The 15,623-nt window shown below is 37.8% G+C and overlaps 1 protein-coding gene across 2 annotated transcripts; it reads right to left on the bottom strand.

Moving 5' to 3' along the window:
• Positions 1 to 472: 472 nt before the first annotated feature.
• nmur3 (neuromedin U receptor 3) lies at positions 473 to 11,694 on the bottom strand. 2 transcript variants are annotated; one of them, XM_028447317.1, is made up of 3 exons: positions 11,518 to 11,694; positions 4,411 to 5,330; positions 473 to 1,274 (listed from the first exon to the last, which is right to left on the bottom strand). In XM_028447317.1, the coding sequence occupies exons 2-3, from the start codon at positions 5,282 to 5,284 to the stop codon at positions 859 to 861; spliced, it is 1,290 nt and encodes a 429-aa protein (XP_028303118.1). In that variant the 5' UTR covers positions 5,285 to 5,330; positions 11,518 to 11,694; the 3' UTR covers positions 473 to 858. The 2 variants fall into 2 exon arrangements, with proteins under 2 accessions (XP_028303118.1, XP_028303120.1); XM_028447319.1 differs by lacking the exon at positions 11,518 to 11,694 and adding an exon at positions 5,660 to 5,767.
• Between the last annotated feature and the right edge of the window lie 3,929 nt (positions 11,695 to 15,623).

Below are 15,623 nucleotides of genomic sequence, written 5' to 3' on the forward strand. Positions count from 1 at the left end.
TTTGCGACAAACTTTTTTTTGACTATGTTTATGTAAAGTTGCGTGAATCTTGATTTTATTTGTTTTTAAACTCCAATTTCAGGTGTTTTACAAAGTCCTCATCCAACATCACAAATCACAAATGGTTTAAAGCAGAGGTTCCCAACCTTTTTTGGGTCACACTTGAGTTTTTATACATAAAGGCTGACATTACGCTGTCATAATTATGACATGCCATTTTATTAATGCTAATGACAGATAATGACAGCGTGATGTATGTATAAAACTTCAAGTCAAGTGGGTAAAGATATTTTCATTCAAACTACATTTATATTTGAGAATGTTTAAGTATAGAAAACAGTTGTTTGATATTTAATGTGTTAATTTGAAAAGTAATATTAATTAAAAACTTTTAAAAAAAAAAATTTTTTTTAACCTATGTTTTTTTTTCTTCTTAAACCAATTACTAAACATTTTAGGTGACCCCATTTTAATTCTGTTTTTCAAACCCCACGGTTGAAAAACACTGGTTTAAAGAACCACAACCTTTGGCTCAGGAAATCTACAGTTCTATCAAATTCCTGTTTGTCATTTAATACCAAATGTGGTCCTCACTCTCTCTGTAACAAGCCTTAAACAGGCTATCATAACTGACATGACCTTCACAGCAGAGCTAGCTAGCTGGCTAGTTTTATGCCCTGGGCTACAAGTGCCTGAGGCATTTGCTGCCTATGATTCCAAGGCCAGAAGACGCTCCTGTAACATTAATGACCTCATGCAGTGATTTGCCTAGTGGGCGATGAAATTGGAGGCTGAAAAGCTGTAAATGGACGTTGGCTAGTGACGGTTCAGTTGGTGGCTTTACTTCAGAGATATCAATCATCCATAAATGACTTCTCTTACATCACAACACAGAGTTGTCTCCTTAATTGCACACGACTGGACCACGTCTATCGCAACTGCCGTGTTAGGGAGGAATGTATTAGTGCTATTAGCCTCAAGCCTGGAGGTGGACAGGGAGAATGTCTTTGGGTATAGAAGAGACTCTCCTTTGGAGCCCGTTTTGGGAGTTTGGGCGCAAACGAGCTCCCGGAAACACTCCCTAAATCGCGTGGAAAGCAGACTGTAGATGATGGGGTTGACGGCTGAGCTGAGGTAGAAGAATACCCCTGACACGATGTGAACATACTGATAAACGTTGTGCATGAGGTCAGTCCACTGGGTAATGGAGCTCCACAGGATCCGATGAATGTGGAAGGGAGCCCAGCAGAGTCCAAACACGGCCACTACGAGAGCTGTAGGATCAGAACAGAGAGAGATATACATCAATATCTGATCCAAAATAGTCAGATTCTGTCAAAATCATGGGAATCATTTCGGGGTCTATTCTCCCGTCTGGACGTAAGAGATTTTTTGCGCGCCTGCAGTTACACGCTTCTTTCCTATGCGTATTCTATAGCGTAAGGAGCCACAAAGCGCGTATGTGTGAATGAAGCTGGGCTGAAGGAAAGGAGGTGGTGATGTCATTGTTTTGGGCTGTCTGGAAATCAAGGAACATAAAGTTTTCTCAACACGTGTAAATGTCATTGAAATCCGTGAAAATGATAAAGTTAACTTTTAATTTGAAAGGCCTTCATTGATAAACAATGTAACAGATTGATTTGATCAGATTATTGATCAGACTATTGCAGTGTGACTGAGTCACAGTTAAAATCTCTCTACTTGATCATCATCATCTTCATCATCATCACTGTAAAGCATGACTGAGTTAGATGCGCTGGAGATATGAGGACCCAAAAAGTATTTTGGGTTACTGATGTAATGTCACATATAATCTAGCCCCACAGAGAAATGGGGGTACGTAAGGGCACTACCGGGGGTACTTGAGAGACGTAATGTAAAAATAAATGAAAGTAATAAAAATATGGGATTCATAATGTTTATTTTTAGTTAAAAATGATAATCATAATAATGATAATGTCAATTATTTTGATGAGAACATTAACTGAAAATACAAGAGTCAGTCTTGGTCCCACACCTGGTGGGAGATGACCAGAACTTACTTAAGCCGAAAATAAAGTTTGAGAACCACTGCTCAAGATAAACATCCAGTAATTTTGGAAAAACCATTCCCCTGGCCCATAAACTGAAATGAGTTGGACACCCTGGACAAAAACATTTAGCTAATAACTAGCGTTTACAGAAAGCTAATAAAAAGACTAATAGCGTATTTAATTGAAAACAAGTCCTATTGCTTGATTTTTATGAGAAATTTGGCAGTTAAATTACATTTGAAGTTTAGAAAATTGGATTAGATTCTTCCCTTGAGAGCTTTCTTCATGTCAGCTCATTAAAAGAGCTCCTAATGAAGATAAGACGACTGACTCATTGGTACTTTGTAAGAAAATGGTTTTTAAATGACTTCACTAGATATCCTATTTTTTTGTTTTGGGAGGGTTTTAAATGATTGTCTAAACATGTGCTGTGTGTTTAATGTAAGAACTGGGAAAAAACATAAAGATCTTGGAGAAAATAGGCTTTGATCTAAAAAGAAAAGCTCTGTGCCAAGGTTGGGGTCAATTATAATTGTAATCGCAAAATTGATAATGAATTACAACTATGGTGTAATTATAATTGTAGTTATAAAATCTGTTGTTGTTGCAATCATAAATGAATTGTAACTGCATGAATTTAGATAATAATAAGACAGTTCTACACATATGTAGTGAACAGTTATTAAAATATGTTTCATGTCAAGCTTTCCCACATTTTACCATTTAAGAAAAGTTAAATCTAGGGGTATACTGACACAAAAAATGCTCAGACACCCACACCAAAAATATCAAAACCTCTATTTTCATTGATTAAGAAGCTTAATAAGGTAACCAATAGATAGGAAAAAAATTTGATGCTAAATAATTGTTTTTAGTGTATTTTACAGCTGATTAGAAAGCCATTATCATAAGAGATGCTAACAGAAAGCTAACATAAGAGAAAGGTTAACTTTCATGAGGTTATTTATTTTTGGCTCAGTTATTGTGATTAATTGTAATTTTAGTAATTGAGAACGTAATTTTAATTGACTTTCTGAGGATAAATAATTGTAATTTAAAGAGTAACTATACCCTAAAACATACAAATGTATTTGGGTATGAAGGAGTGCTGTTGATTAATCCTGTTTATTTTTATAAAAACTAGCTCTACAATCAGTGGTGAGTAGGTTGTATTGAGAGAAGAGTGAATATAGAGGTATATATTGAGTAATGAAGCATAGCGTAGCATAGCATAGCATAGCATAGCATAGCATAGCATAGCATAGCATAGCATAGCATAGCATAGATTGTTCATGGGATAATTTATAGTATAGACTGGGCCTGTCTTAACTCATTGAGTGCAATTCACGTCTATAGATGTTAATCGTGTTTTTCAGCTGGGGTTGCTAGGAGACAGTGTGACGAAGGTCTCCCGTGAATGTAGGTGGCAGCAGCCCACCTTTGGATGAGAGATCATTCGTGATGGGCAGAGCTCAGAGGAAGAGGAAAGGAGTTTACGAGACAGAAAATGGCGATATGAGAGTTTATGTTGAAGTTCCCAGCAGCGCCCACTCGACCAGAGCATGTGTAGAACCTAAGTGGACTATTGAGAGTGTCGCGATTGTGAGAGAAAACTATCAAAAAATGGGGCAAGCGGCCACACTCGATATGTCCGGGAGGAGGAGGAAGTTGCGTGTGTGGAGAATGACGGGGGGAGAGACTTGCAGAACGGCCAAAATACAGTAAGAAATCCATTCAACTCTGACCTAGATAGCAAAATAATAATAATGTTACCATCAAAAGCCCGGTTTTAGTGTTGTTTCTGTGGTTCTATAGAAGGAAACTAATGTTGAGGTGTCCCTAAAGCAAAAAAAATTGCTTCAGTCACTAATAGTTTTTTTTTTTGAAAAAGCTGTTTTTCTCAGCTTTTTGTCACAAACGGATTACGAACGAACGAAACAAGCTAGAAACAAACAAAAAAAATTCTTATGAAAGTAGAGAGTCTAATCTTTCATAAACGTCTGGCAATATGGGGTTGGCTGCTCTGAAAATGGCTGGCAGTGAATGAGTTAACTGCTCCAGGAGCCCCGCCCATAATCAAGGCATTTTTTGAATTTCCCTCCTAGTGGCAGGTCAGGAGAAAGCAGGTGTTTAGTTACTCTTCAATTGTAATTTGGAACAAAATGCTGGTCACTCTAATTGTAATTGAATTGTAATTGAACAACTATAACTGAAAATTGTAATTGACCCCAACCCTGCTCTGTGCAGACATTTGACATCTCTGTTGGTATTCACTGTCGACATGTCTTTTGGAAAGCATGAAAGATCAAAAGAAATGACCTTTCTATTAAGAAAAATGGTAATTTTCTGATAAAAACAGCAGAGGAAGATGACTCACAGAGCATCTTGATGACTTGCCTCCGTCGCCCATTCTCCAGGCTGACCTTCATGCCAGTGTTGCTACAGCAGTTATTTCCCAGATTCTTGTTGCACTGCCTCTTCTCTCTGCCTAGGTGAAGGCCCATCACCAGGTACAGCATGCTGATGATCGTCATTGGCACGAAATAGAAGCACACCGTTGTAATCTGCATGACCATGTTGTAGATCCAGAGGGGCTTCAGCACAGTGCATATGGCCGACTCCTTCCTGCGGTTTGGAAGGTAGAAGATGCCATGCAGCGAGGTGTTGGGTATGGCGCAGGTCATCGACACCACCCACACCATGGTGATGACCCGTTTGGCATGTTGGTTTGTTGATAAGTATCGTGTTTTGAGAGGATGCACCACTGCGATGTAGCGCTCCACGCTCAGAGCTGTAACGTTGAGAATAGAGGCAAAGCAGATGGTTTCAAACAGGAAGGTCTTGAAATAACATCCACCTTCACCAAAGGGAAATGGGTAGTTCTCCCACAGCTCGTAGATCTCTAACGGCATCCCGAACATGAGAACCAGGAGGTCCGACATTGCCAGACTCACCAGGTAGAAGTTGGTGGGGTTATGCATTTTTTTGTGTTTGGCAATCACAGCACAGGTGAGAAGATTTCCTGACAATCCAGCGAAGAAGATGAGTAGGTACACAGCAGTGATGGGGAGTGAGAAGGGAGATCGTTTTGGACCCAGGATTTCAAAGAGGTTTAGCTCATATAACTGGTTGTCAGTGTTATTTAAAGTGTCGTTTGGATAAATGTTGGTGAAGTTGACCTGGGTAGATTCGTTCAGTGAGGAGTTCTGCCAAACAGTATTCATTGTGTTGAAGAGAAGTGGAAAATCCATGCAGATTTTTTACAGATCCAGTGTTTTATTCAGCTCCAAAGGGTTCCTGGTGAAGTAAAAAAACAGGAAGAAGAAGAAGAAAACAGGTGTGATTAATCATGGTGTTTATTGGGGCAGTAACCATAGGTGTAAAGAGTACTGATGTATCCTACTCAAGTAGAAGTACTTTTACTTGATTGAAATTCATAGTCATACATAAAATACTCAAGTTCAAGTAAAAAGTAGCTCAATTAAATAGTAAAAGTTACTTTCACCTCCCACCTTTATGTTTGGTAATAAATGTTGTCATGGTTGTGACCACTTCATTTAATTCGCCCCCCCCCCTAATTAATTTCCCCCCATGCATGTTAATATTGCTGGGTTTTGTTATTTTACTTTGGCTGTAGTCTTCGGTAGTCGTGTTTTCCGGGTTTTCTTTCTTGGTTGATGAGTTAGTTTGTTTTGGCTGAGGTAGCGTTAGCCAGGCTGGTGGTTGGTCTGATGGCCCATGGAGTGGTTAGCTATTTCCTTCCCCCCTCTTTTGTTTCTTTTGGCAGGCGCCTGCAGCCCTTGGAATTCTGTTGATTTATGTTTTGATTAATTAGTAGTTCTTTTGCAATAAATCTTGGAAACTGAAAAAAACTTTGTGTCCTTTTGTATTTGTTAGTGGTCTCCTTTGATTGAGCCTTATTATCTTCCTGAAGAGACCGTAACACACGTGAATCCAAAAAATGATGAATTATCATTCCGACTATATGCCAGAAGCTGTTTTGTATTTTGTCTTGGTAGAGCTGGATATTAAAGCTGGGATAATATATTGTCCGTCAAGATACCACGATATAAAAACTTCACAAGATGTTATTGAGTTGAAAAGGTCAAACCCAGAGTAAGAATGTACCGTAAGTATGTGCAGAGTTAAAGTCAAATAAAAGCATGGTCACTTTTTCAACTGTTTTTTCTGGTCTTTTTTAAATTCCAATTATTGCTGTATTATTGTTGTATTGTTATTGCGATCTTATTATTGTAATAAGAGTACTCGGAGAGCGCAAACTTTTGCCAAGCTCTAAGGAGGCGGGGCTTTTGTACTAAGTTACCATGGTGGTTTACAGAAGTTAATCAGCGTCGTAGTACAGCATACACACTGAATAAATAACAGAAGTTAAGAGTTACGATGCACAATCCAGATGAAACTCGGTGGAGTAAGGTATATCTTTGGTTCAAATTTTGTCCAAATTTGTCAATATTTTTAGACGTAATCTTGTTTACAAACAAATAAATATACGTCGGGGAAAATATTACCTTGTTGGCAGAGGAGGTGATATCACTGAAAGAGCTTTTACAGATCACATGTTGATTTTGTTCTGCTTGTGATTAATAATAAAAAAAAAGTCTTTGGAGTATTTTTCTCTTGTGACTTTGAATTTAATTAATTTAAATTTGAATGTATTGATTATTTACAAGGGACAATGCATGTTAATAAATAGACATGCTGTAAATGAGCCAGAGTTAGCCAAAAGAGGCTAGTTTTCATCTACTAACCCAGTATTATTTTTCTTGTAAAAGCATTTAGAGAAATAAATATGTTGAGGTTTGTCAGGTTCTGTTTGGTGTTCTTTGTGTTTAGCCTTTGTGGCCATCTTTTACTCAACATAATTCATATTTCTGAATGCAAGATAAGTGTGAGCAACTATTCTGGGACATTAATTTCACTTTTGTTCCTTGTAGCCTGGTAGCCTCTTTTTTTTTAATTTGAATTCAAACCGTATGATTTTTGAGATTATATCAGTGGAAAGTTTTATAAATGTGCTTTTAGTGTGTTGTTTTTTGACCACGGCAGACGTCAGATTATTACGTCACCAAGAGGAAGTCCGTCTGATTGTAAAAACAAACGTGATGGCCTTTTCCTAACTCCTCTCTTAACACCTTTCCTTAACACTGTGACGTCATCCACGAGGTTATGGAAAAGTGGATAGGAAAGGAGATAGGAGGGACTATTTGGACGCAGCCAGTGTGATTGGATTGTGAGTGATTAGCTGCACCCAGGTGTAGCTCGTTCCCAATCAAACCTCCATCACTATTTAGCTGAATGGTTGCTGGTTCACTGTAAATGTTACCCTCCACATGTGCTGTGGGGTTTTGTCTCCTGCTCCCTGTTTTCCTTGTGCTTTTTTTGGATTTGTGGTTTTGTTTGTAACATTGACTGGTTCTATAACCGCTACGGCTAAATGCCTGCTGCCATCATCTCTTTCTGCGCTTGGCTCCTCCATTAACCCCAACCACCCCCCTGTGAAGGTTATATTGTCTACTACAATTTTGAAGGAAAACAATATAGAGAAACAAATTGTGGTACATATTGCCCAGCCCTTTGTTGCCAAAAACAAAGGGAAGCATTTTTTTGTTTGTCCAATTCACATTACAATTTAAAATGGGCAGTGGCTATCCGTATGGTTGCCGTATCAATATTATAATATATTCTATCCGTACGCAGCGCCCCTGTTTGGCCAGTTTAGGTCACGTGACTAAAACTAAACCTAACCCTGAGACGCTACGTACTTGTACTTCGGTAACCGTACCAATAGCACCGGGAGGTTGTCCGTACGGCAACCATACAAATAGACACTTTCTTTAAATTGTGACCTGTGTCAGACTCCAGTGTGAACGGTTTGCAGCTCCAAACTGACCCACATGCACATTGTCGTGTTTGTCTTAAAGTTTTTGTGCAGTGGAGCAGGAGAATGAATGAGCAGGTGCAGAGGAGGACGAGGAGAAAGAAAAAGAGAAATGTATGTTTTGGCTTTCAGTGATGCCGTTTTGCTTTCAAACACAGACCATTTATGATATGAACCTTCAAGCTTTGATCCGAACTCAATGGATCAAAACCAAAACAGACATTAGGTATTTATATCCGTGCCCGACCCAAAACCGACAATTAAAACCTCATACAAATGGTTTGTTTTAGTGGTAAGCCTGCTTTTACTAATAAACATAATTAAAGTATCAAATATAAGGATAATCCATGTTCTTGTGCAGACAAAGGATTGATTCAACAGTGGATGCTTAAAGCCTGTTTCTCTCTGGTCCATGGTGAGAAGACAGCGCACAGCGTTCAGCGCTCACAGCTCCAACTGTTACTAATCACGTTAACGGATCAAATGCGCAATGAATCCACCTTTGCCGTTCACAGTGAGGTGTCATTGAAAAAGATCTGATCTGTATCTGATTCAGGACCACATATGAAGTGGTCTAAATCTGCAGTGTGAGCAGCCTAATTCAGATACTGTTTGACCTAGAGCAGTGGTTTTCAAACCTTTTTGGTTCCAGTACCCCTTTCTCTCACTTTTCAATGCAAGTACCCCCTTTTGACAAACAACTGTAGAGCGTAGTGATGGAATGAATGAGTGATAACACATTTTAAAGAATCTCATTGTAAATAAGTGAAATGAAACTGTATTTAGTGGCTCTTGATTGGATTTATTTCTATAGTTGTTTTTATCATTTGCAATCATCTCCCTCCTAACGTGGGACCAAGACACAATTGTATTTTCAGCTCATTTCTAATCAAGATCATTTTAATCATCATTTTGTGTTTTTTTTTTTTTTCCTTTTTACGATTTTGTCTGTTTCTGGTTTCATTTTTTTTTTTTGTCTGTTCTTTTTGTTATTCAGTATATTTTTCTCTTATCTTGTGTTGTTTTTGTGTGCTGCTGTTATTTCAATTATTCTATCTATCAGTGTGTGTCTGTGTTTTTGGTGTTGTTTGGTTGTTACGTCGTTTTCTAGGTTTCTCTTCTTCTTTTGTGTATTTTGTAGTGATCTTGTGTATTTTTCTCTCTTAGTGTGTGTGTGTTTTCAGTGTCGTTTTGTGTACTTTGTTGTTTGTTTTTTTTTATTATTCAGTATATTTTTTCTCTTAATTTGTGTGTTTTTGTTCTCTCTTTGTGAGCTGCTGGTAATATTTAGTATGATTATCATTTTAAAATAAACAAACATTATAAACCCCATATTTTTAATGATTTGATTTGTTAATTTGCCCCTGTCTCTCTCTTTCAAGTACCCCCTGTAGTGCTATGGTGTACCCCTAGGGGTAGACGTACCCCCATTTGAGAAACACTGACCTAGATAACTAAGAACCTCTACAGACAGGGCAGAATATGTCCTGATTTACATGTGTAAAATCACAACACATTTTATGAGCCAAGCTTCTGCAGGAGCCAAGTACAGTATGTTATGAATACATTCAGCTGAATTTCAGAACAGAAGCTTCTCTTGCAAAATTTCTGTGGAAATACATATTTAGTGCACACTTTGATTGTTGCATTTCTGCATATTATTCACAATTTCAAATGTACGACTTCTGTTGTTTTTTCTTTTACACTCATCTCCAGTTTGGAGTTTTTTGGCAGCAGGTTGTGATGATACACATTTTGTGCAAACATAATTTTCTTGAAAACATTCGATACTCGTAAAGACAAAAACTCTATTTCATGGAGGAAAGCACAAATTAATTTTGCGATAGTGAACCAGTCTTCCCTGTGAACTGGTGAATCATGCCCATCAGACGCATATAAAACTGAAATTATCCTCACAAATATACTAGGGGTGAGAATGATTGTCTTACTGAGCTCGGTGTGATAATGACTTAATATTAAAGATTGCTGTAATTAAAATGTCACATCAGCCTGCAATCACAAGTTTGAGGCTAAGTGTGTGCGGCTTTTATTCTAATGCAGGGGGCGGTGTTCTTTTTGCAGTTTGTCAAATTGATTTTACGTTTGATGCTCAGATTACAATTCATTTTTATAGTTTATTGTTGGTTGTCATAAATCAATATGGATATGTGTTTTAGATTAATTGTGAACCTCTGAAAGGACAACACTATGGAGTATTGTTTTTTGTTTTTTTTATAGGTAGAGGCTTGTGCGTGTACAGTATGTTCTTCAAATGACGCACGTTGCTTTCAGGTTAGAGACGGTTAATTGAGAGCAAAGGTAAATTATTATCTTTGTGGCATCATTAGCAGCTACATCATTAGGTTTACAGAATGTGATGGTTGTGTGTGCTTATCTATTTCTATGAATGATGCAATGATGTATTGGCATTTTAATTGAAATATACATCGTTATTAATCAATCAATCAATCTTTATTTATACAGGGCAAATTACAACAAAGGTCATCTCATAGTGCTATCAAAATGTAAAATTCATAATAATAAGGCAAAAAAACAACAAAATCCACATGAACAAGTATTTAGAGACAGTAGAAAAAAAATCCTTTGTCATATAATGGCAATAAAGACATTCTATTCTATCTAGGCTATTTCCTATTCACGACACACTGTGATAGTCTATTCTGTATTAGTGTCAATGACATAACACCTAACTAGTCTGTCCAACTGCATTTGTTTTAGTTTAAAAAAAAAGGTTTAAATGCATAAAAATATAGCAAATACAGTATGTAGCTACATTATTTGGTTTACAGAATGTGATGGATGTGTGTGATTATCGTGTTTATTTTTTATTTATTTAATGTGTTTTCTTTGTATGCAACTTTTTTGAATGATGCACTGATGGGATGGCATTTTAATTGAAATATACATTGTTATGCAATAACAATAAATATATTGTATTGTATTATATCTAGGCTACCATGTTGTTACACCTACATTTTCTGCCCAACTGCAGTAATGATAATTAAAAAGATTAAAATGCATGAAAATATACCAAATATGTAGTAACTTAGTATATATGAGCTCACTTTGATTTTTAATGTTACTTACTAAATTCCTTCTGTAATTAATTCTGTTTATCAAAGTGTCAAATTATCATGTGGTGCAACTGTCTGGCAATGGCAGTTACTCTAAATCTACTCACATTTATTTTCTGCCCTATTTTAGTGATATAATAGTCCTGTATAAGATTTCAAAGTATATTTCTATTTTTATTTCCATCATAATGTTCATGCAAACCTTGCCCGATGACGCCAATGTTATGAAATATCATGCAGTCAAATCCTTATGTCATTGACTCATTACTATGCATCTATTAAGAAATGTTTTAATAACATATTGCTTCAATACTATGCTAGAAATTGCCTAATACATGGTAAATTGTTTTTTTTTTGTTTATTGTTTTTTAATCACAATAAGAGATTCACATTAAACCAGCAGACACATGATGTGATGTCTAGCGCACACAGACAGCCTTTATGAATAAGTCATGCTGAAAATATCAAAGTTAAAGGATTCACTGCTCACCTTCATTCATCAGCTCCTTCTTCTTCTCCTTCCAATCCTCACTGTGTGCGCTCTAAACACAAAAGAAAAGAAAGCAGAGTGCTGGAGTTGATTGACGCACAGCTCTATGGTCCAGATGAAAGACTCTCAGTCTGTCACTGAGCTGCACACACATCCTTCCATATCACACACACACGTAGAGGATCAGACGAGGAAGAGGATGAAGAGTGCATGTCCATTCTGCTTAATCAAACCTGCATGGTGCTAAATGATCACATGCTGCTAAGAGACCAATTTCATAATGGCTCCTCAGACAGTTTAACTTACAGTTTGAAACCAACACCTTGATAATGTGTCACGTTTACAGTTTGCCTGATTTGAAACCCACAGGAATAAACAAGAGATGACAATAATCAATGAAAAAAACAACAACATTAAGTCTGTTGTGAAGGCATTTTTGGTAACACTTGAAGTTTTTTAAATAAGGCTCATAATACGCTGTCATTATCTGTCATTAGCATGAATAAGGTGTCATGAAGGATGTCATTAAGTGTCATTCACTAAATGATGACACATTTGGATAAATTATGACACCTTTGGAGCTATGTTGGCATTTTTGGGCATAGGTGGAGGGATCTACTGGGGTTAGGGTTAGGGTCACAAAGGGTTAAGAGTTAGAGTAACGAACGGTTGGGGTTAGGGTAACGAAGGGTTAGGGTTAGGGTTACGAAGGGTTAGGGTTATGAAGGGTTAGAGTTAGGGTAACGAAGGGTTAGGGTTAAGGTAACGAAGGGTTAGGGTTAGGGTTATGAAGGGTTAGGGTTATGAAGGGTTAGAGTTAGGGTAACGAAGGGTTAGGGTTAGGGTAACGAAGGGTTAGGGTTAGGGTTAGGGTTATGAAGGGTTAGGGTTATGAAGGGTTAGGGTAACGAAGGGTTAGGGTTAGGGTAACGAAGGGTTAGGAGTTAGGGTAACGAAGGGTTAGGAGTTAGGGTAACGAAGGGTTAGGGTTAGGGTAACGAAGGGTTAGGAGTTAGGGTTATGAAGGGTTAGGGTAACGAAGGGTTAAGAGTTAGGGTAACGAAGGGTTAGGGTTAGGGTAACGAAGGGTTAGGAGTTAGGGTAACGAAGGGTTAGGGTTAGGGTAACGAAGGGTTAGGAGTTAGGGTTATGAAGGGTTAGGGTATAGAAGGGTTAGGTTAGGGTTAGTAAAAGTAGCACGGGCTCAGGATATCTTTTCCAGCCCCCAATTAAAAATCCCATTTTGTTATTTTAATATAGTCTTGAGGAGGGGTTTTCCTTTAATCATAAACAAATATAAAAAATATATAATAAATAAATAAAATAAAAAATGATAAGAACAATAAAAATTAAATAATTAAAAAGATAAAAAAAAATAAAAATTTAAAACAATTCAAGCAATAAGACACCCATAAAAAAGATGATGAGCAGAGGTCAGGATCTCCATGAGAAAGGGGAAGAGGAAGGCAAGGTCCAAACGCAGCAGTCCAAACCGAATTAGATTTTTTTTAAAAAGTTTACAAGAAAACAACCTAAAAACCTCCAAAAGCCAAGTAAGAATTCATAAAATAATTTAAGATAAAAGAGTTTAAGATTATATTTGGGAAGGGGGAGGGGGAATGGATGGGGTCAGGGTGAAGGTAGGGTTCGATAAGGGAGGAAGGTTTGGGGTTAGGTAAAGGAGGAAGGGTTTAGGATTAGGGTTAGGGTTAAGGGAGGAAGGGTTGGGGTTCAGTTAGGGTTAGGGTCAAGGTAGGGTTAGGGTTAGGATTAAGGTAAGGGAGGTGGGGTTAGGTTTAGGTTGGGAGGTTTAAGGTTAGGATTGGGAAGGGGGGTTGGGGTAGGGGTAGGGGAGGGTTAGGATTAGGTAAGGGAGGAAGGGTTAGGGTTAGGTCAGGGGGTTAGGGTTAGGTTTAGGAAGGGTTAGGGTTAGGAAGGAAGGGGAGGAAGGTTTAGGGTTAGGTAAAGGGGGAAGGGTTAGGGTTAGGTAAGGGAGGAAGGGTTTAGGGTAAGGGTTAGGGTTAGGTCAGGGGGTTGAGGTTAGGATTGGGGAGGGTAGTTTTGGGGTTAGGGTTAGGGAAGGAATCTGGAAGAAAAGTTTACGGAAGGGTGTCAGGGGAATGTCAAGGTGTATCATGAGGGAGGAATTAAAAGCATACACAATTTTTCAATACAATAAAACCAAAGACAAATCATATTTACAACAAAGCATATTTGGGAGAAAATCCTGCTCCCTTCCTCTCTCATGGTCCTGCTCCTGTTGGGTGGCATTCCCCGCGTCCCTCCATCTCATTAATTGTTATAAAAGTTAAAAAATTTAAAGACTTGAATTCATGTATTAAAAATTAAGTAATTAAAAAATTAAATAATTAAAAAATTAAATAATTAAAAAATTAAATAATTAAAAAATTAAATAATTAAAAAATTAAATAATTAAAAAATTAAATAATTAAAAAATTAAATAATTTAAAAATTTAAAAAATGAAAAGGGTGCAATGGTAAGGCATATATGGATTTAAAACAATAAATAAATAAAATAGATAGATAAACAGGTATATATATATACAGTATATATATTATTCATTTATTTATTGAATTATGTTACGGTTAAAAATTAACTGCTCCCCAATTGCAGCACCGGATTAAAATTCTTTCTGTTAAATAATAAATTATAAATTTTGTGGGAGGAAGGAGCGGTGGTCGTCAGGCAAGTAATGAGGTGGAAGTGGGTGGGTTTGTTTTGAAAAAAAATTATTTTCAAAACCATTTTTTTGCAAATTCACATTATATACAAAGATATATACAAGTCATAAAATTAATGTACAAATCATAAAATTATAAAAGAGCAATACACACATGCATGTCCCAGTTCCACCCCAAAACCATTTAAAAGTAATTTTAACACCAACCAGAAGAGGGCCGCTTCTGTCCCAGTCCAATCTATTTTTTTCTTTTTATTAAAAAGGGAATGCCTGTAATAACTGGATGGAGTTATGCTGTTATTATAAGAAAGAGATCAATATTAAAACCCGAGTATCCTATAAAGGGGAGGAGTCAAATAAAAAGTCAAATTGCTGTATTAAAGGCTTTAAGAAGTTTAAAGAGTAGTCTAAAAGAACTTTGATCTAAATAAAGAAATTAAAAGTTTTAAAACAACTACTGCGTGTAGGACCAAACCCCCCCCGGGTCCCCACTTCCGGTCAACTATTTAAAGGGGGGACCGGAACCGGAGTGTCTCTGAGATTGAACCCCCCCGGTATCCTCGTGGCCAGCCTACCGATCCACTGTCTCTCCGCGTACCGTCTCTGTCCAGTGGACCAGTAGGGGTTTCTCTGGAGGACCCGGTAAGTTAAGTTATTAAGACCCACTGTGCTAAAATGTGTGTGGAGGGGACTGACCCCAGTTCCGGTCCTCACCCTACTCTTATGTTGCCCTATCCTGGTCCCGAGGCTATTCCTGGTCTCCCCCATGTACATCTTATTGCAGTGTGTGCACCTTATTAGATATACTATATTTTTATCTTGGGGAGACCACATTTCAGCCACGGGATCCCCGCTGTCTGTGGCTTCATTTAAAACATAGGGTTGGTCGTGGATGACCTTGCTGACAGCGGTATTGGATGGGCAGAAGCGTGAGTGGACCAACAGATCCTGCAGATTTTTATTTCTCCTGTAAGCTGTGATTCTACAGCGTCCCTGGAACTGTTGGTTCTTTTCCTGCAGTGACCGGAAGTTCCCATGGAGACTCCCGATTAGCCCGTGCAGTTGCCTGTGGAATGTAGTTACTAGAAGCACCAAGAGGGGGCGTCGCCAGAGCTGATTTGAGGTGGCGTGGGGACGGACTGGGAAGAGAACAGCCCCCCCACCTCCGTGCGTATTTGCCTTAAAATTCTCCTGGAGAAGCCCCTTGGTCTGAGTGCATGGAAAAGTATATGTGTGGCTTCCTGTATGTCCTTATGGTAAGTGCAGATTCTATGGTAACGTATGAGTTGTGATTTAATGATTCCTCTGTAATTTTAAGAAGGAATCTGGACGTAATAAATTATTGTCTTGTTGAATTAAGTCTAACAGGGGTTGAGAGAGTGAGGCCGGCGTAGGTTCCCATAG

This window comes from Gouania willdenowi, chromosome 5 (assembly GCF_900634775.1).
Source record: "Gouania willdenowi chromosome 5, fGouWil2.1, whole genome shotgun sequence".
In the NCBI taxonomy this organism is placed as follows: Eukaryota; Metazoa; Chordata; class Actinopteri; order Blenniiformes; family Gobiesocidae; genus Gouania; species Gouania willdenowi.

Excerpts from the sequence above, each read along its gene's own strand:
- nmur3 (XM_028447317.1), bottom strand. The coding sequence starts at position 5,284 with ATGGATTTTCCACTTCTCTTCAACACAATGAATACTGTTTGGCAGAAC. Across the intron at positions 1,275-4,410 it reads GCAAGTCATCAAGATGCTCT|CTCTCGTAGTGGCCGTGTTT; the intron begins GTGAGTCATCTT and ends CTGATCCTACAG.